This window comes from Pristis pectinata, chromosome 5 (genome assembly GCF_009764475.1).
Source record: "Pristis pectinata isolate sPriPec2 chromosome 5, sPriPec2.1.pri, whole genome shotgun sequence".
NCBI classification, from domain to species: domain Eukaryota; kingdom Metazoa; phylum Chordata; class Chondrichthyes; order Rhinopristiformes; family Pristidae; genus Pristis; species Pristis pectinata.
The window spans coordinates 10776752-10796435 of NC_067409.1; the positions used below are offsets into that span (position 1 = coordinate 10776752).

Consider the following 19684-nt stretch of genomic DNA (forward strand, 5'->3'; position numbering starts at 1 on the left):
TGTTGACTAACTACAGCCTACGTAAAAGCACGGATGACACACCTGACTCAAGGCATTTCTGATCAACTGTTCATTGGCTGCCGTGAAAGTGTGACGAACTTGAGGTGAGCAGGACCGGATTTGACTGTGATGCCCTGCCAGGTCAAAGGGGCTGCTGACAGTCAAAGCCCTGGCCGAATGGGTGTTGAAAGCAGGTCCCTATCTGTCAGGTTGCAGCTGTTATGAGCTGGCACATGTGAGAAACAAGGAGCAGAGGATGATGCCATTCAGGCTGACATTAATAGTCATCTCCTTGTCATGACTTTTCCTGCAGCAGACAGCAGGGAGGACCCTCTGTGTTGCAGCAATCTAATTTGTTGTCTTTCTCGAACACTTCTGAAGATCCCCGGCACATCCTCTGGCCTCTCAGATGTGAGACACAAAACTATGATACGCACAAAATTCTTAAGTGGCTTGATAAAGAAATGTAGAGTTAATGCTTCTCCCTGTCTGAGGTTTGCGGGTAGTGGTGGAGTGTTATTCTGGCTGAATATCCGTGGCCAGTAGTGTCCCTCAGGGATCAGTGCTGGGGCCTCTGTTTGTGATATATATAAATGACTTGGATGGGTGGGTTAGTAAGTTTGCAGACAACACAAAGATTGGTGGCGTTGCAGACAGTTAAGAGGGTTGTCACAGGATACAGCAAAATATAGAATATGGGCAGAGAAATGGCAGATGGAGTTTAATCTGAGCAAGTGTGAGGTGTTGTAAGGGGAAGGTTAAATGCAAGGAGAAAGTATAAAGTTAATGGATCTTGGGGTCCAAATCCATAGCTCCGTGAAAGGGGCCATGCAAGTAGATAGGGTGATAAAGAATGCTTGCCTTCATTGGTTGGGACATTGACTATAAGAGTAAGGAAGTCATGTTGCAGCTATATAAAACTTTGGTTAGGCCGCACTATTGTGTGCAATTATGGTCGCTCCATTACAGGAAGGATGTGGAGGCTTTGGAAAGGGTGCATAACCAGGATGCTCTCTGGATTAGAAGGTATGAGCTATAAGGAGAGATTGGACAAACTTGGGGTGTCTTCTCTGGAGCAGCAGAGGCTGAGGGAAGCCCTGATAGAAGTTTATAAAATTATGAGAGGCATAGATAGACAGTCAGAATCATTTTCCCTGGATAGAAATGTTGAGTACTAGAGGACATGCATTTAAGGTGAGAGGGAAGGTTTAAATGAGATGTACAGAGCAAGTGTTTTATTTACACAGAGTGGTGGGTGCCTGGAACGGGCGGCCAAGGGTTGTGGTGGTAGCAGATACAAGAGTGGTGTTTAAGAGGCACTTCCTGTTCTGTACTGTTCTATGTTCGGTATGTATCCAGAACGTGAGGTCACAGTCTTAAAATAAGGGGCTGATCATTAGGGCAGAGACATTTCACTTTATTCTTTTATCGTAGAATTGTTTGTTCTAAGGATGGACAGTGAACTTCTCTGGAGAGCCTTGCTCTGTGTGGTAGCTGGTGTACATCGGCTACCCCACGTAAAAAGAGAGGTGACTTCCACTCCACAGTATTGGTTAATGGGATTGGAATGGATAGGTGCTTGATGGTTGGTATGGACTTGGTGACCATGGGCATGTTTCTGTGCTGTATGGCCGTATGAGCCCAGTACACGATCAGGGTCAGGAACATGCGCTGGCTGTGCAGCTGGAGCAGGGGTTCAGTAACAGGGCCTGATATGTGACTGGGCTCCGGAGCTGGAGACCAGATGAGAAGAGGGAGACAATGCGAGGGAATGTGTACTTGCCAAGTGGCACCTGTGAGTGTGTGCCAACTTTTATGTATGAGTGTTAACATATGGCAGAGTTGGCCTCCAGTGGAAACTTTACCCTTGCCTCTAGATCACGACCTTGATCTGTGAAGCCCATGTGGTAGCTGGTGTACAATGGTTACCCCACTTTAAAAGAGAGGCAACTTCCTCTCCACAACATGAAGTTAGGGATCTGGAATGTCAGGACCTTCACGGACCATCTCGTCAGTGACAGGTCTGAGTGCCGCTCTGCAACTATAGCTTAGGAACTCGGAAGCTTTGACGTTGACATTGTCGCACTAAGTGAGACATGTTAGGCGGCAGATGGCCAGTTTAAAGAACAGGGTGGTGGGTAACAAACAACCTGCCAGAGGAACTCCGCGAGTCGAGCAGCTTCTGTGGAGGGGGAGGAAATATTGACGTTTTGCGTCAAAAACGCTGCATCAGAACTGAGAGTGAAGATGGGAGATGGGCCAGGCATTGTTCGACAATCGTCAACAATTCGTTTCCCTCCCACGGACACTCAACCCGCTGAGTTCCCTCCGGCAGACTGTTTGTTGCTCCCAGATTCCCGCAGCCTGCAGTCTCCCCTCCATTGTTCAATCCCATTTGCAACTCCTCAGCTAGGGACCTGCATGCAGCAAGATCTAGGCAACAGGTGAGGCTGATCAGTGGCAAGTAACATTTGCACCAGAGAAGTGCCATGCAATAACCGCCTACAACAAGAGAGTCTAACCATGGATCTTTGATATTCAATGGCATGAACATCACTGAGATGTCCCAACATCAGTATCCTGGGGGTCACCACTGACCAGAAACTTGACTGGACCCAGCACATAAAAACCGTGGCTTCAGGATCAGGTCAGAATCTGGCAAGCAGCTCATCTTGCCAACCCTCACTGCACAAGTCAGGAGCGCAAGAGCCGCTCCAACAACTTTCAGTAAGTTCAGTACCATGTAGGACAAAGTAACTTGACGGGCAGCCCATCTACCACCCTAAACATCCATTCCCTGCACCACCTCAGCATGGTATTGCAGTGTGTAGCATCTATAAAATGCTCTGCAGTTATGCCTAAATTACTCTGACAGTGCCTCCCCAAACTCTCAACCTTTACCACCAAGAAGGGCAATGACACAGGTACATGGAAACACCACCACTGCAGGTTCCCCTCCAAGTCACAAACCATCCTGATTTCAATATACATTGCCATTTTTCTCAGGGAGTTGCCTTTGCACATTCCTTCAGTGATCTTGGGGGTGTCATCCAATTTCTTCTACATCTGAAGATCTGCTGCAAATTGGCTGCTGCAAATTGTTCCAACCATATCCTTATTTAGGTGGGAGGCAAGGGGGTGGGGAACAGGAGGGAGGGGGTGCAGTTAAACAGCACGTATGAGAGAATAAAAGTTACAAGGAAATAAGGAGAATGGGACTGATGGGATTGCTCTGCTGGGAGCTGGCAAAAACTCAATGGGCTGAATGGTCTTTATCTTTGCTGTAATACTATGACTACACCACAAGCCATCCCCTTCAAGTTGCGCACCATCCTGACTTGGTAACATATCACCATTCCTTCATCATCATGGAGTCCAAATCCTGGAACAGCACTGTGGGAGTACCTTCACCAGAAAAACTGCAATGAGTCAAGGCAGTGGTTCACCACCACCTTCTCAAAGGCAATTAGGGGTGGCCAATAAACGCTGGCTTTCTCAGTTATGCCCGGACTCCAAAAAAAATGAATAAATTAAAAAAAAATCAAGCTAGCTCTGATGAGCAGACCATGCTCAACACCAGGTTCTCAAAGCAGACACACTACTCTGTCATACCAAGACATAATGAGGTGCAGAAGAAAAGATTGAAGGACGTTCCCAAATCCTTCTTGAAGTGGAACATCTTTGTGGAACTTGTGGGAGTCCCAGGCCAAAAGATCACTCAATATTGAGATGCGTATTCAGGATGGCACTGAGAATGCAGAGTCTCTTTATTGGGAGAACAAGGAAGCCCAGCATTAACAGAAGGAATGCTCCTCCCTTCTAATTATCCACCCCCTACCCACACTATCAAGTATCTCTTGCCACACTTGTAGCAGAGGTCCCACATTGGCAACATTGCAGAACTGGAGAGGAAGCAAGTCACCCTCAAGCCCAAGGGACTACGTAAGATAATAGTCACCTGATTCAGGTATAAATTTAGATTTTGATCCTCACCGGTTCCAGAAGCCAGCATTGTTTTCATAATTCTGAGGCACAATGTTGGATAGATAGAAGGTTTCGGCCATGGCTTTCTGCAAATGAGAGCAAAACACACCGCAGGTTCAGCTAATGTAATAAAGTAACTGTTTTAAAGGCAGTCTTTGTACACGGGCTAATCAAATTGACACAGAATGCTAATGTGAGACTGCTACTGTATATTCCTCATAATGTGCTCATGCTAACTTTTAACCATTGTTTGTTCAAGTGCTGATTGTGTGTTCCAAGGCTGACCCTTCAACACCATATAAAAATTTGACACTAAATATGGTCTGTAATATCCATTCAGTGCATCAACCAAGACACGTTAACTCTCTTTGAGCTATGGACATACAGAGAAAGACATGATATTAACACGTACTCTTCCTCAATCCTGAATCTCTAAATGCCAAGAGAAAGCTCAAGATTTTTTAAAGGATATCTCTCAACACCATGCTTGGCAATTCAATATGGCACAAGATTTTTTTTTAGTGAAAAAGACCTCCCCAACATCAGATGACAATTTGGAACCAAAGAAAATTTACAAAACAGAAAGAGGTCATTCAGCTCATGTCCTGGCTACTCAGCCTAATACGATCTTTCTCCACTTGATCCATAGTCCTTCAGATTAAAGCTCTGAGTACGCATTCAGGCAATTTTCAAGTGTACTAGGTACCGAGTACAGGCCCTTACCTCAGAGGGCAAAAAAAGTCTTCCTCATCGCCCCTCAAATCCTTCAGCCAATCACTTTAAAGTATGGCCCGGGTTTCTATACACAGCATGGAAACGGGCCCCTTGGCCCAACTGGTCCATACTGATCAAGGTGCCGACCTGAGCTAGTCCCATTTGCCTGTGTTTGGCCCATATACCTCTAAACCTTCCCTATCCATGTACTTGCGCAAATGTCTCTTAAATGTTGTTATTGTACCTGCCTCAACAACTTCCTCTGGCAGCTCGTTCCACAGACTCATCACCCTCTTGTGTGGAAAAAGTTGCCCTTCAGGTCCCTTTTAAATCTTTTCCCTCTCACCTTAAATCTATGCCCTCTAGTTTTAGACCCCCTTACCCTAGGAAAAAGATTGTGACAATACACTCTCATGATTTTATAAACCTCTATCAAGTCACCCCTCAGCCTCCTTCCTTATAACTCGAGCCCTCTGATCCTGACAACATCCCTGTGAATCTTTGCTGCACCCTCTCCAGCTTAATCATATCTTTCCTGTAGCATGGTGACCAGAACTGCACACAATGCTACAAGTGCATTCTCATCCATGCTGTGTACAGCTGTAAAAGAACATTCCAACTCCTGTACTCAATGCCCTGACCAATGAAGGCAAGCTTGGAATATGCCTTCTTCACCATCCTTACTGTGTTGCCACCTTCAGGGAACAATGTCATTTTGCTCTACAACACTCCACAGGGCCATACCATTCACTGTGTTTATTCTGCCCTGGTTTAACTTCCCCAAAATGCATCACATCACACTTGTCTGAGCTAAATTCTATCTGACATTCGCTTGACCACTTTCCCAGTTGATCCAGATCCTGTTGTAACCTTAGATAACCTTTTTCACTGTCCATTACACCACCAATTTTGGTGTCATGTGCAAACCTATTGATCATGGAACCTATATTCTCATCCAAGTCGTTAATATATACGGCAAACAACAGGGGGCCCAGTACTGATACCTAGAGCACACCACTGGTTAGACACCTTCAATCTGAATAACATCCCTCCACCACCACCTTCTGACTCCTTCCATCAAACCAATTTTGTATCCAATTGGCTAGCTCAACCTGGATCCCATGTGATCTCTCCTTCTGGACCAGCCTACCATGCAGGACCTAGTCAAAGGCCTTACTAAAGTCCACATAGACAATGTCTACTGCCCTACCTTCATCAATCCTCTTGGTTACCTCTTTGAAAACCTCAATCAAATTGTGGGACACGATTTCCCACAAACAAAGCCATGCTGACTATTCCTAACCAGTCCTCACCTTTCCAAATGCAGGTAGATCCTCTCTCTCGGAATCCCCTCCAGTAACTTGCAGGACATCACTGTGCACTTCCCCGAACTCACACACCTAAGGGAAATAGGTCCTTTTCATCTACTTCATCTGAATGCTTCACAACTCTATACATCTCAAATGTCTCCCCTCACCTCAGCATCCTCCTTTCCAAAGAAAACTACAAACTCTAACCCAATCTTTCCTCATAGCTACAATTTTCTACTCGTGTTAACTTCCGCATGAAGCTTCGCACCTCAAAGTGCAATCATATCTGTCCCACCATTTGGTGATCAGAACTATAGACAGTCCTCAAGTCTGGTGTTTTACATCGTTCGAACACAAGTCTGTACCTTAACAAAGGGTTATGTCTTTTTCACCACCTTGAACACCTCTCCTTCAACGATCAAGGTCTGTCTCTTCCTTTACACTGCTTAATATCCTCCACAATTTATCGTACGTTCCCCTGCCTTCTTGCAAAGGCATCACCTGCTTGCTTTCCATCTGTCATTTTGTCCTGTTACCCATCTCAAGCCTGCCCCAACCACCTTTTTCCCAGGATGTGGCCACAACAAGCATGAATCACACATTCTGCAAATTCAATGCAGTCAACATAGTTGTACACTAACGCATTAACACTGAACACATCCTGTGAATGAACAACCTTGTCATTTCTAGTTAGAAGAAAGAGACCAAAAGCTTCAGATCTGTGAGATTGAAGCAAATGCTACCCTCGGTATACGTGAGCACACAATTAAGGAATGCTACATTTCACTGGGTTCATTACAAATCAATCCCCGATTAATGATTTTGATTAAAGTAATGCCATTGCATACCGTTTCCTGTGTCAGGGCGCTGTGGCCAGTGACATCTCCTAGTGAATCAATGCCATGTACTCCCTATGGCTTTAGTGTCCAAATGCAGAACTTCTCCAGATGTTGGGCCCTTCTGCTGCTGCACCTCTCCAGCAAGAGATAGCGAATGATTAATTTTAAATAGACAGAATTACCCTGAAACCCACAGCAGAACTGAAACAGCAATAATGAACCCGTGCGCACATGTCCTACCTCTCAAAGGCGTACTGCTTCAAAGACACACACATAGGAAGTGCGACTACTGAGCGAGCTGGAATGGTAGAATCACCAGTGCTTAACTATACAACATTGCCATCTTCTGGCTAACAACTTGTGGAGTGAAATTAATAAAAGGGCTTGCATTTTAAAGCGCCTGGCACAAACTCATGATATCCCAAAGCATATTACAGCCAATTAAGAACCTTTTTTTTAAGCACAGCCCCTCACGTAATGTAGCAAATGCAAATTTTAACGCGTGGCAATATGCTGATTAAGTGATTTTTAATAGTCAATGGGGCAGGTAAATGCTGACAAGGACACCGGGGATAATACTTTATGTATATTTTGAATTTGTGGAAGACAAAGGCCAGCTGAGATTCTGAGTTGTGAGGAAGATGCAAGGAGGCTTCAAGGCAATTTAGACAATTTGAGTGAGTGAGCAAATACATGGCAGATACAATGCAATGTGAATAAATGAGAACTTTGGAACTTAGGAAATGATGTACAAAGTGATTGGGGTGGAGGGGGTAGTCCTCAAACACCTGTCACTGAAAGCAAACATGCAGGCAGAGCAAGCAGTTAAGAACGCAAGTGGTGCATTGATGTTTACTGCAAGAGGTTTTGAGTACAGGAGCAAGGATGTTCTTCTACCATTATACTGCACCTTGGCAAGTACCGCGTGCAGTTTTTGTCCTCCTTACCAAGGAGATGCCTGCCATGGAAAGAGTGCAGCAAAGGTTCACCAGACTGATTCCTGCAATGGCAGGAAGGCTGCACAAGATTTGGTTTGACAAGGCCCGAGTTCACCGGAGTTTTTAAGAACGAGAAATGTCATTGAAATGTACAAAATTCTGACAGGGCTCAGCAGACTGCATGCAGGAAGGATATTTTCTTTGACTTGGGGAGGCTCCAGAACCAGGCATCAGAGTCTCAACACAGGGGGCAAGTTACTTCAAACAGAGGTGAGGAGAAATTTCCTCAGAGGGTGGTAAGCCTGTGGAATGCTCATCATTGATGCTGTGAAGATCACTTCCTCCATCGTTCCTTGTTCAATCACATCAAACATGCCCTTCTATTCCTTCCCCTCTTGCCTGCTCCCTCTAAGTCACACCCACGCACATTGAGACAGGCCCACAACATCCTGACATGTGATAAATCAAAAGCTCTCTTTTTCCTTTTCTTGTTTCTCATTTCTAAGGTTTGTTGCAACTTTCTTCAGGTACACATCATCCTCAGCCACAGCAGGCTCCCAGGTTACACTGGCTTCAAATTGCCGTTACGTACTACCTAAAACATCCTGAAAACCCGCAGCAAGACCTGTGCATAAAAAATGTGAGTGGCCGTAACCACCCTCAGGGGGGCAGAGAATTTCAGAGATTCACTGCTCTCAGACAAAATTTCTACACAGGTATATAAAATCATGAGAGGTATAGATAGTGGATGGCCAGTCTTTTTCCCCAGAGTAGGGGAGTCTAAAACTAGAGGGCATGAGTTTACGGTGACATGGGACCCGAGGGGAAACTTCTTCCACAGAGGGTGGTGGGTACATGGAACGAGCTGCCAGATGAAGTGGTAGAGGCGGGCACCATAACGACATTTAAAAGATATTTAGACAGGTACATGGATAGAAAAGGTTTAGATGGATATGGGTCAACTGCAGGCAAATGGGACCGGCTCAGATAGACATCTCGATCGGCATGGGTGAGTTGGGCCGAAGGGTCAGTTTTAAATGACCGGTCCCCAAGTATGTCCTCTCGTTAGAGACTCTTACATGAGTAAAAACACTTCAACATCTACCCTGTCACGCCACTTTAGGATCTTATATGTTTGAAGAAGGTCACTCCTCATTCTTATAAACTTCAAGAAAGACATGCATGTATGCACGCACACACAAACACAGAAAACAGTACAGAGATTGATCTATACCAGTGAGTACTTGTTATCTCCCGCTGGGGCCATGTGTCCTCGGCTCCAGCCGCTGTTGAAGTAGTCCTCGTTAGTGGCACTGAACCATGGTGGGACACTGGGGTCTGGCTTAAACCTGCAGTGCTCCCGAGTGGCTGTTCCTGTTCAAAACCACAGCCCAATGTAAATATAGTTCCATGGTCGATTCTGGCATTCCAGCTTATTAAGCTTAATGCCGCCATCTATTATTAGTTAAACTTCAAAACAATTCAGCTGTAAAGACTCTCTATCTTGATGCTGGTAATTTCACAAACAGAAAGTGGAGAACCTTTGATGACCAGAAGGCACAGAATTTGGGTAATTTAAGAAGAATGTTTTTTCACACAAGTGGTTGGAAATGAGAGGGTGGCAGATACAGATTCAACAGCAACCTTTTTAAGGGAATAGTATAAGTACTATTCCCTTAAGGAGAAAATTCCTCCCAGAATCGTGGAATTGAATTTAGGAGCCGAGAGATAATGTTGCAGCTATATAGGACCCTGGTCAGACCCCACCTGGAGTACTGTGCTCAGTTCTGGTCACCTCACTACAGGAAGGACATGGAAGCCATAGAAAGGGTGCAGAAGAGATTTACAAGGATGTTGCCTGGATTGGGGAGCACGCCTTATGAAAACAGGTTGAGTAAACTCGGCCTCTTCTCCTTGGAGCGATGGAGGATAAGAGGTGACCCGATAAGAGGTGTATAAGATGATGAGCGCATTGGTCATGTGGATAGTCAGAGGCCTTTTTCCCAGGGCTGAAACAGTTGCCACAAGAGGACACAGATAAGATCTTTATTAATCACATGTACATCAAAACTCACAGTGAAGTGCATTTCTTGCATAGTGTTCTGGGGGGCAGCCCGCAAGTGTCGCCACGCTTCCGGTGCCAACATAGCATGCCCACAACTTCCTAACCTGTACATCTTTAGAATGTGGGAGGAAACTGGAGCACCCGGAGAAAACCCACACAGACACGGGGAGAACGTACAAACTCCTTACAGACAACGGCGGGAATTGAACTTGGGTCGCTGGTGCTGGGGAGTAGGTACAGAGGAGATGTCAGGGGTAAGTTGTTTTTACTCAGAGTGGTGAGTGCGTGGAATGGGCTGCCGGCCACGGTGGTGGAAGCGGATACGATAGGGTCTTTTAAGAGAATTTTGGATAGGTACATGGAGCTTAGAAAAATAGAGGGTTATGTGTAAGCCTAGTAATTTCTAAGGTAGGGACATGTTCGGCACAGCTTTGTGGGCCAAAGGGCCTATATTGTGCTGTAGGTTTTCTGTGTTTCTAATTGAGCAGAGCAGTGGAATTGATTGGTGTGCTCTTCCAAATAGCCAGCTCCTACTCGATAAAATTGTAAGCCTGCAGGAGAGGTTCTGGGTACATGGAGTGAACCCAGAGCTTTTCTCTGGACTCCCACAGTGAGGAATTCCAACAGATCCTCTCTCTCCTCTTCTATTTGCAAACTTGATCAGACCCTTTGGGTTTTTTTGTCCCAAGGATAAGCCATGCATTTTGGGAAGTCAAAACGAGGGGTAGGACTCTGACAGTGAACGGTCCGGCCCTGCGGACTTTTGTAGAACAGAGGGATTTAGGTGTACAAGTACATAGTTCCCTGAAGGTGCTGTCGCAGGTAGACAGGATAGTGAAAGGCCTGGATAGACTGGACAAGGAGAGGGTGTTTCCAGTAGTCGGAAAGTCTAGGACCAGAGGGCATAGCCTCAGAAAAAAAGGACATCACTATAGAACAGAGGTGAGGAGGAATTTCTTTAGCCAGAGGGTAGTGAATCTGTGGAATTCATTGCCACAGACAGCTGTGGAGGCCAAGTCACTGGGTATATTTAAAGCAGAGGTTGATAGGTTCTTAATTAGCAAGGTGTCAAACGTTACAGGGAGAAGGCAGGAGAATGAGGTTGAGAGGGAAAAATAAATCAGCCCTGATCGAATGGCAGAGCAGACTCGATGGGCTAAATGGCCTAATTCTGCTCCTATGTCTTATGGTGAAGAAAGTGTTTGGCCCGCTGGCCTTCATCAGTCAGGGCAATGGGTATAGGAATTGGGAGGTATGTTACAGTTGTACAAGACATTGGTGAGGCCACACCTGGAATATTCTGTACAGTTTTGGTTACTGTTATAGGAAAGATGTCATTAAGCTAGAAAGAATGCAAAGAAGATTTACAAGGAGGTTGCCAGTACCCAAGGCCTGAGTTACAGGGAGAGGTTGGGCAGACTAGGACTTTATTCCTTGGAGTGTAGGAGACTGAGGGGTGACCTTATTGGGCGTATAAATCATGAGGGACAGAGACAGGGTGCATGCACACAGTCTTTTTCCCCGGGAAGGGGAACCAAAATCTAGAGGGCATAGGTTTAAGGTGAGAGGTGAAAGGGACCTTTGGGGCAACTTCCTCACGCAGAGAGTGGTGCGCATGTACAAAGAGCCGCCAGAGGAACTGGTTGAGGCAGGTGTATTAACATTTGAGAGAGACTTGGACAGGTACATGGAAAGGAAAGGTTTAGAAAGATATGGGCTGAACACGGGCAAATGGGACCAGCTTCGATGGGAATCTTGGTCAGATGGCCGAGTTGGGTCGATGGACTTGTTTCCATGCTGTTTGACTCTATGATTCTATGTACTAAGATCCAGTACATTAAAGGGCTGGCATGATTTAATTTCCAAATTAATAATCCAGCTGATTTATACCAACAAGGATATCAATCTCCAGTTTGTCAGCCATGACTGAGTCAGTGTGAGGTGGTTTAAACCTGGAGTGAATAACTATGCTGCCTCATTTCCTGAGGTGCAAGATGTGAGTTTGCATTGCATTTGTGAAGTGCGTGTAAACAATGCACCACTGCTTTTCCCCAGACCGTGAGTTCTGTCATGTGTGCATTCACTTCTCTCATTCCCTGTCAATGTGGAGCAAATAAATCCTCCTATTGAATGTTTCAGTCCTTTACAGATCTTTTAAGGAAATCCACTCGACTACTCCCATGAGCTTATAGCACCTGTAAGGATGGATCACGGTGATTTGTCAAAAATTACCATTGGAGCTGGGCAAGGGATAACTGGATGCCAGATCCCCGAAGGTCTCAGTGCCATTTAACCTGATGGTTAATGTACCTTGTACTTTTTCTTTCGTAATGTGCTCGAGAACCCATCTGGGAGTCCTCTTGGCCTGATCATACGAGGAGACATGATTGGTATAATAACGAACCCCTGTGCCGAGTAGAGGCAGGCCGAACCTTTCCAGCAGGTTGTCCTCCAAGTGCTCTACAGAGAGAAGTCAAAGTGGAGTTTATTGTCACAAGCACAAGTACACATTTGCACAGGTGCAATGAAAAACTTACAGCAGCTTCACAGGCACATAACATCATATAAGCAGCATTCACAAGAAAAACATAAATTAAACATAAATTCTTACAAGAAAAAACACAATTAGAACAAAAAACAAAATCCATTACAGTGCAAAGTGATCAGAGTGGTCATAGAGTTGCTGAAGCTGTAGTGATTAGCGTTGTGCAGGTTGGTTCAAGAACCGAATGGTCAAAGGGAAGTAGCTGGTGGTGTGGGACTTCAGGCTTCTGTACCTCCTGCTCAACGGTAGCTGTAGAAGGTGGCAGGGCCTGGATGGTGGCGTTCATGAACATCAGTAAAGGAAACAAAACAGATAATGATTTTCAAACAATGGGCCATCTCGAGCCAGTCTCGTTGGCTTTGCTCTTCCACTGTGGCGCAATGAGAGACCGGCGTTTGTCAACTGTTACAGGGTCCCAGCCAGGAATCAGCCCCCTGTTGGCTGTAGGTTAACAACTGGGTAGCACAGCACAAGCTCTCCTGATCAGACACCCAAAATCAGGTGCACCGATCCATGCAACACCCGATCTGACATTCAATGATAACACAAGAGACTGCAAATGTTGGAATCTTGAGCAAATTCACAAAACGCTAGAGGAACTCAGCAGGTCAGTCAGCATCTACGGAGGAAAAATGAACAGTCAACATTTCGGGTCTCGATCCGAAACATCAACTGCCCATTTCCCTCCATAGATGCTGCTGGAGCTGCTGAGCACCTCCAGCATTTTCTGTTGCTAACGTTCAATGACTTTGCTTCGCATTCACTGTATTGGAAGCTGTATTCATGGTTGGCTGGATCGAGAACAGTACAAAAAAATCTGCATTTGTCTATCAATGAGGAGATTTACCAGGATGCTGCCTGGTTTAGAGAGTATGCATTATGAGGAGAGACTAAGGGAGCTAGGGCTTTACTCTTTGGAGAGGAGGAGGATGAGAGGAGACATGATAGAGGTATACAAAATATTAAGAGGAATAGATAGAGTGGACAGCTAGCGCCTCTTTCCCAGGGCACCAATGCTCAATACAAGAGGGCATGGCTTTAAAAGTAATGGGTGGGAAGTTCAAGGGAGATATCAGAGGAAGGATTTTTTTTACCCAGAGAGTGGTTGGGGCATGGAATGCGCTGCCTGGGGCGGTGGTGGAGGGCAGGTACATTGGTCAAATTCAGAGATTACTAGATAAGCATATGGAGGAATCTAAAATAGGGGGATATGTGGGAGGAAGGGACTAGATAGTCTTGGGCGAGGTTTAAAGGTCGGCACAACATGGTGGGCCGAAGGGCCTGTATTGTGCTGTACTGTTCTATGTACACAACCTCAGGTTGTCCCAAAGTGCCTCATAGTTAATGAAAGCTCTCTTTAGTGTAGTCTCTGGGTCAAGGCAGAGTCCTGTCACCTATCGTAGGGTCCACAGGTGATTGGGGGAGGGTGAAAGAGCACCAGGTGATGTTGAGTTATCTTAAGCGAAATGTATTACCTCAGGGATCCAAGTCAAAATTGACTTGTCACGTGCACAAGTACATGAATGCACAGAATGTAGAACAACACAACACACGATCAGGCCCTTCAGCCCACAATGTGCCAAACTAATTAAACTAGTAATTAAATGCCTAACTAAACTAATCCCTTCTGCCAACACAATGTCCGTATCCCTCCATTCCCTGCACATTCATGTGCCTATGTAAGAGTCTCTTAAATACCTCTATTGTTTGCCTCCACTACCACCCCTGGCAGCACATTCCAGGCACCCACCACTCTCTGGGTTTAAAAAAAACTTGCCCCGCACATCTTCTTTGAACTTTCCCCCCTCACCTTAAATGCATGCCCTCTAGCATTAGACATTTCGACCCTGGGAAAAAGATACCAACTGTCTACTCTATCTATGCCTCTCATAATCTTATAAACTTCTGTCAGATCTCCCCTCAGCCTCCGCCGCTCCAGAGAAAACAACCCAAGTTTGTCCAACCTCTCCTCATAGCACCTGCCCTCTAATCCAGGTAAACCTCTTCTCTGCGCTCTCTCCAAAGCGTCCATAAGCTTCCTATAATGGAGCAACAAGAATTGAATGCAATACTTTGGCTGCAGCCTAACTAGAGTTTTATAAAGCTGGCAATGTAACTCCTGACAACTGCACCCCACTTAAATGCAGCAGCATCACAGGCACATAGCATCAGTTACTCAACATTCACAAGGGAAAACATAAATTATACACAATTTTTAAAGGAAGAACAGAATTAGAACAAAAAAAAGTCTTTTGTAGTGCAAAGTGGTCACAGTGTTGCTATAGCTGAGGTAGTGATTAGGGTTGTGCAGGTTGGTTCAAGAAGCCAAATGGTTGAAGGAAGTAGCTGTTCTTGAGTTGAATTGTCTCACGGATTAGAAGGTGTGAGGGAGCTTAAATGTTTTCAGGGATCCTGTTAACCATTTCCTTTAGCGTGCAACAACAGAACAACTAGCCTTTGAATTAGAGAAGGCTGTTCAGGAACGACGTCGGAAGCACTTCTTCACACAAAGTCAAAACCTGGAACCCACTCATCCAAAAAAGTTGTTGGTGAATGGCTGATGGCGGGAGAGGGGTAGGGGAGACACCCCTTAGTTTAAGTACTGCAGAGTAGGTCAGCCAAGCACAGGATGGTGTGACTACAAGTCATGTGATCCAGAAGACAGTGTGAGAGGAACCACAGCCCTAGAACTTGTTGGTATTGGTTTATTATTGTCACTTGTACCGAGGTGCAGTGAAAAACTTGTCTTGCATACCGATCGTACAGGTCAATTCATTACACAAGATCACAAGATAAGGGAGCAGAAGCAGGCCATTCGGCCCATCGAGTCTGCTCCAACACAGTGCAGTTACATTGAGTCAGTACAGAGTGCATTGATGTAGTACAGGTAAAAACAATAACAGTACAGAGTGAAGTGTCACAGCTACAGAGAAAGTGCAACAGGTACACAGTACTTGCAGCCTGTGTGGATGAGAACTGAAGCCGGAGAGAGGAAGAGCAGACTGACCACAGCTTCGGCATGCAGGGGGGCATTCAGGTTCAGCTGTACACGTAATAGGGGACAGTGTAGTTAGAAGGAGCGATACTGCTGGCAGTAACCATAGGCGAGTCCTTTTGGCTGTGTTGCCTGCCTGGTGTTGGGGTTGAGGACGTCTCCTCAGGGCTGGAGAGAATGAGGAACTTGGAGCCAGCAGGAAAGCATCCACCTACCATGTCCACATGAGAACCAATGACATAAAGGCACAGTGGCACAGCTACGAGAGACGCTGCCTCACAACTCCAGTGAACAGGAGACAATATTACTGAAGAAATAGGAACAGCAAGTGTTTGGGTTCAAAACAAAAAGAACCCTGCAGTTAATAATGCCTGGATTAGTGCCCAAGGCATGTGCAAACTGACACAGGGCTGAAAGGGTAGCTCGAAGATTGGTGTGGGAGAAATGGGTTTCCATTAATGGGAAAGAGGCACCAGCACTGGGAAAGAGGGAGCTGTTCCACTGGACAAGCTTCACTTGAATAGAGCTGAGACCATTGTCCTAACCAGTTGAATATCCAGGGCTGTGGATAATACTTTAAACTAAATAGAGTCAAGGGTTCTGATGAGAGTAACTTGGAAAGTTAAAAATGCAAGGAGTGATAGTGAAGGGTAATGGATAATAATATCCAGACTCTGTAAGGAAGCATCAGTAAATATAAATTAATATAACCACCAGTTAAAGTCAGATCAGGGGGAAAACGAAGGCTCTTTATCTGAATGCATGCAACATTTGCAAATAGACGGATTAACATCACATAGAGAAATAACTGGGTACAATCTAATAGTCATTACAGACACACAAATGTAAAATGGACAACATTTGAAGTTATTAGAAGAAAGAGTCAAAATGGAAAGGGGGCAAAGTAGCCCTGAGACATTACAAATGGGGGGGGAAGGACAGGGGGAGGGACAGGGCTGGATCAATGTCTGTCACATCCCACCCCCACCTTCCTCCATCCCTATCCCCCTCTAAACCAGTTTCACCACCATCCCCTCCCTTTCCCACCACCATCAAACTTCACTGATCCAACCTACCTCCCTCATCACCTAATGTCCCCAACACACCCCTCGCTCAACGCCATCGCCACTATATCCCCCTTTACCCAGACACACACCTCATTCCCCATTTACCGTCCCAAACCCCAACACAACGCTGCTTCAAACCTTCCCCTGCCCCCTCCACCACTCACCTCCCCAACTCCCTCACCTCACACTCCACCTACTACACTCCCACCACCCTCCCTCCCCACTCCCCTCCTTTGCCCCCCACTGCCCCATCCCCACCACCTCCCCCCACTCTTTGTCCACCTCCAACGCCCCTTCCCTCTCCCCCCACCTCCCTCCCCTTCACCTCCCTTCCCTCCCCCCCTCCTCTCCCCCCTCCTCCCCTCACCTCCCTTCCCTCCCCCTCCTCTCCCCCTCACCTCCCTTCCCTCCCCCCTCCTCTCCCCCCCTCCCTCTCCCCTCCTCCCCTCCTCTCCCCCCCCCTCCGCCCTTCCCTCCCCACTCCTCTCCTCCCCTCCCTTCCCTCCCCCCTCCTCGCCTCACCCCCCGTACCTCCCCCCCCCTCTCCCCACCTCCCTCCTCTCCCCCCTCCTCTCCTCACCTCCCTTCCCTCCCCCCTCCTCTCCTCACCTCCCTTCCCTCCCCCCTCCTCTCCTCACCTCCCTTCCCTCCCCCCTCCTCTCCTCACCTCCCTTCCCTCCCCCCTCCTCTCCTCACCTCCCTTCCCTCCCCCCTCCTCTCCTCACCTCCCTTCCCTCCCCCCTCCTCTCCTCACCTCCCTTCCCTCCCCCCTCCTCTCCCCCTCTCCCCCCTCCTCTCCCCCTCCCCTCACCTCCCTCCTCTCCCCCTCCCCTCACCTCCCTCCTCTCCCCCCTCACCTCCCTCCTCTCCCCCCTCACCTCCCTCCTCTCCCCCCTCACCTCCCTCCTCTCCCCCCCTCCTCCCTCCTCTCCCCCCCCTCTCCTCACCTCCCTCCTCTCCCCCCCCTCTCCTCACCTCCCTCCTCTCCCCCCCTCTCCTCACCTCCCTCCTCTCCCCCCCTCTCCTCACCTCCCTCCTCTCCCCCCCCTCTCCTCACCTCCCTCCTCTCCCCCCCCTCTCCTCACCTCCCTCCTCTCCCCCCCCTCTCACCTCCCTCCTCTCCCCCCCCTCTCACCTCCCTCCTCTCCCCCCCTCTCCTCCCCTCCTCTCCCCACCCTCTCCTCCCCTCCTCTCCCCACCCTCTCCTCCCCTCCTCTCCCCACCCTCTCCTCCCCTCCTCTCCCCACCCTCTCCTCCCCTCCTCTCCCCACCTCCCTCCTCTCCCCCCCCCTCTCCTCCCCTCCTCTCCCCCTCCCCTCCTCCTCCCCTCACCTCCCTTCCCTCCCCCCTCCTCTCCTCACCTCCCTTCCCTCCCCCCTCCTCTCCTCACCTCCCTTCCCTCCCCCCTCCTCTCCTCACCTCCCTTCCCTCCCCCTCCTCTCCCCCCTCCTCTCCCCCTCCCCTCCTCTCCCCCCTCCTCTCCCCCCCTCCTCTCCCCCTCCTCTCCCCCTCCCCCCTCCTCTCCTCACCTCCCTTCCCTCCCCCCTCCTCTCCTCACCTCCCTTCCCTCCCCCCTCCTCTCCTCACCTCCCTTCCCTCCCCCTCCTCTCCCCCCTCCTCTCCCCCTCCCCTCCTCTCCCCCCCCTCTCCTCACCTCCCTCCTCTCCCCCCCTCTCCTCACCTCCCTCCTCTCCCCCCCTCTCCTCACCTCCCTCCTCTCCCCCCCTCTCCTCACCTCCCTCCTCTCCCCCCTCACCTCCCTCCTCACCTCCCTCCTCTCCCCCCCCTCTCCTCACCTCCCTCCTCTCCCCCCCTCTCCTCACCTCCCTCCTCTCCCCCCCCTCCTCACCTCCCTCCTCTCCCCCCCTCACCTCCCTCCTCTCCCCCCCCTCCTCACCTCCCTCCTCTCCCCCCCCCTCCTCACCTCCCTCCTCTCCCCCCCCCTCCTCACCTCCCTCCTCTCCCCCCCCCTCCTCACCTCCCTCCTCTCCCCCCCCCCTCCTCACCTCCCTCCTCTCCCCCCCCCTCCTCACCTCCCTCCTCTCCCCCCCCCTCACCTCCCTCCTCTCTCCCCCCCTCCTCACCTCCCTCCTCTCCCCCCCCTCCTCACCTCCCTCCTCTCCCCCCCTCCTCACCTCCCTCCTCTCTCCCCCCCCTCCTCCCCTCCCTCCTCTCCCCCCCCCTCCTCACCTCCCTCCTCTCCCCCCCCCCTCCTCACCTCCCTCCTCTCCCCCCCCCCTCCTCACCTCCCTCCTCTCCCCCCCCCCCTCCTCACCTCCCTCCTCTCCCCCCCCCCTCCTCACCTCCCTCCTCTCCCCCCCCCCCTCCTCACCTCCCTCCTCTCCCCCCCCCCTCCTCACCTCCCTCCTCTCCCCCCCCCCTCCTCACCTCCCTCCTCTCCCCCCCCCCCCCTCACCCCCCTCCTCTCCCCCCCCCCTCCTCACCTCCCTCCTCTCCCCCCCCCCCTCCTCACCTCCCTCCTCTCCCCCCCCCCCTCCTCACCTCCCTCCTCTCCCCCCCCCCCTCCTCACCTCCCTCCTCTCCCCCCCCCCCCTCCTCTCCCCACCCCCCTCCTCTCCCCACCCCCCTCTCCTCACCTCCCTCCTCCTCCTCCTCCTGCCGCCTGCGGGTCCAGTGCACAATCAGAGCCCAGCCGACGGAGCCCAGGACCGACCCGCACACAAAACCTGTGCCGAAGTGTCGCCGAGTCGGCAAAGGCGCCGACGGCCGGTCACCGCCGCCCCACCTCAGTGCTCGCAGCACCGCCCTCACCGCCCGTCCGCCGGCCATCGGAGCCCGCGGGAGCCACAGAGGGGAGCCGGACACCGCGCCCCCTCCCGCCCGGCGGACCGAAGGCCCGCAGATGTTGAGAATGAGCGGAGCGGAACAGGCCATTCAGCCCGTCGTGCCTGCTACACCATTCACCGAGATCATGGCTGATCTTCCACCTCAGCACCACTTTCCTGCTCCAGCTTCATGGCTCTCAGCTCTCTTGGTATCCACCAGCTACAACATGACCCCTCCATCAGCCACATCTTCCCCTCCCTACCCCTTTATGCTTCCCGTAGGGACCACTCCCTCCACGACTCCCTGGTCTGCTCATCCCTCCTCACTCAGCCCTCCATGACCCTTGGCGCTTTCCCCTCTAACTGTAGGAGGTGCAACACTAGTCCCTTCACGTCCTCCCTCTGCACCATCCGTGGACCCAAACAACCCTTCCAGGTGAG

At 49.5% G+C, this 19684-nt stretch overlaps 1 protein-coding gene across 1 annotated transcript in view; it reads right to left on the reverse strand.

The window, feature by feature from the left end:
- The window catches only part of LOC127570554 (nuclease EXOG, mitochondrial-like), a 37755-nt gene extending 18459 nt beyond the window's left edge, over nucleotides 1–19296 (reverse strand). Inside the window, exons 1-4 of the mRNA XM_052016216.1 lie at nucleotides 19055–19296; nucleotides 12161–12310; nucleotides 9020–9159; nucleotides 3994–4070 (exon numbers count right to left, since the gene is read on the reverse strand). Of these exons, the coding sequence (XP_051872176.1) occupies nucleotides 3994–4070; nucleotides 9020–9159; nucleotides 12161–12310; nucleotides 19055–19247 (560 nt within the window). The 5' untranslated portion in view covers nucleotides 19248–19296. The remainder of the gene's footprint in view (nucleotides 1–3993; nucleotides 4071–9019; nucleotides 9160–12160; nucleotides 12311–19054) is intronic.
- Nucleotides 19297–19684: the final 388 nt, after the last annotated feature.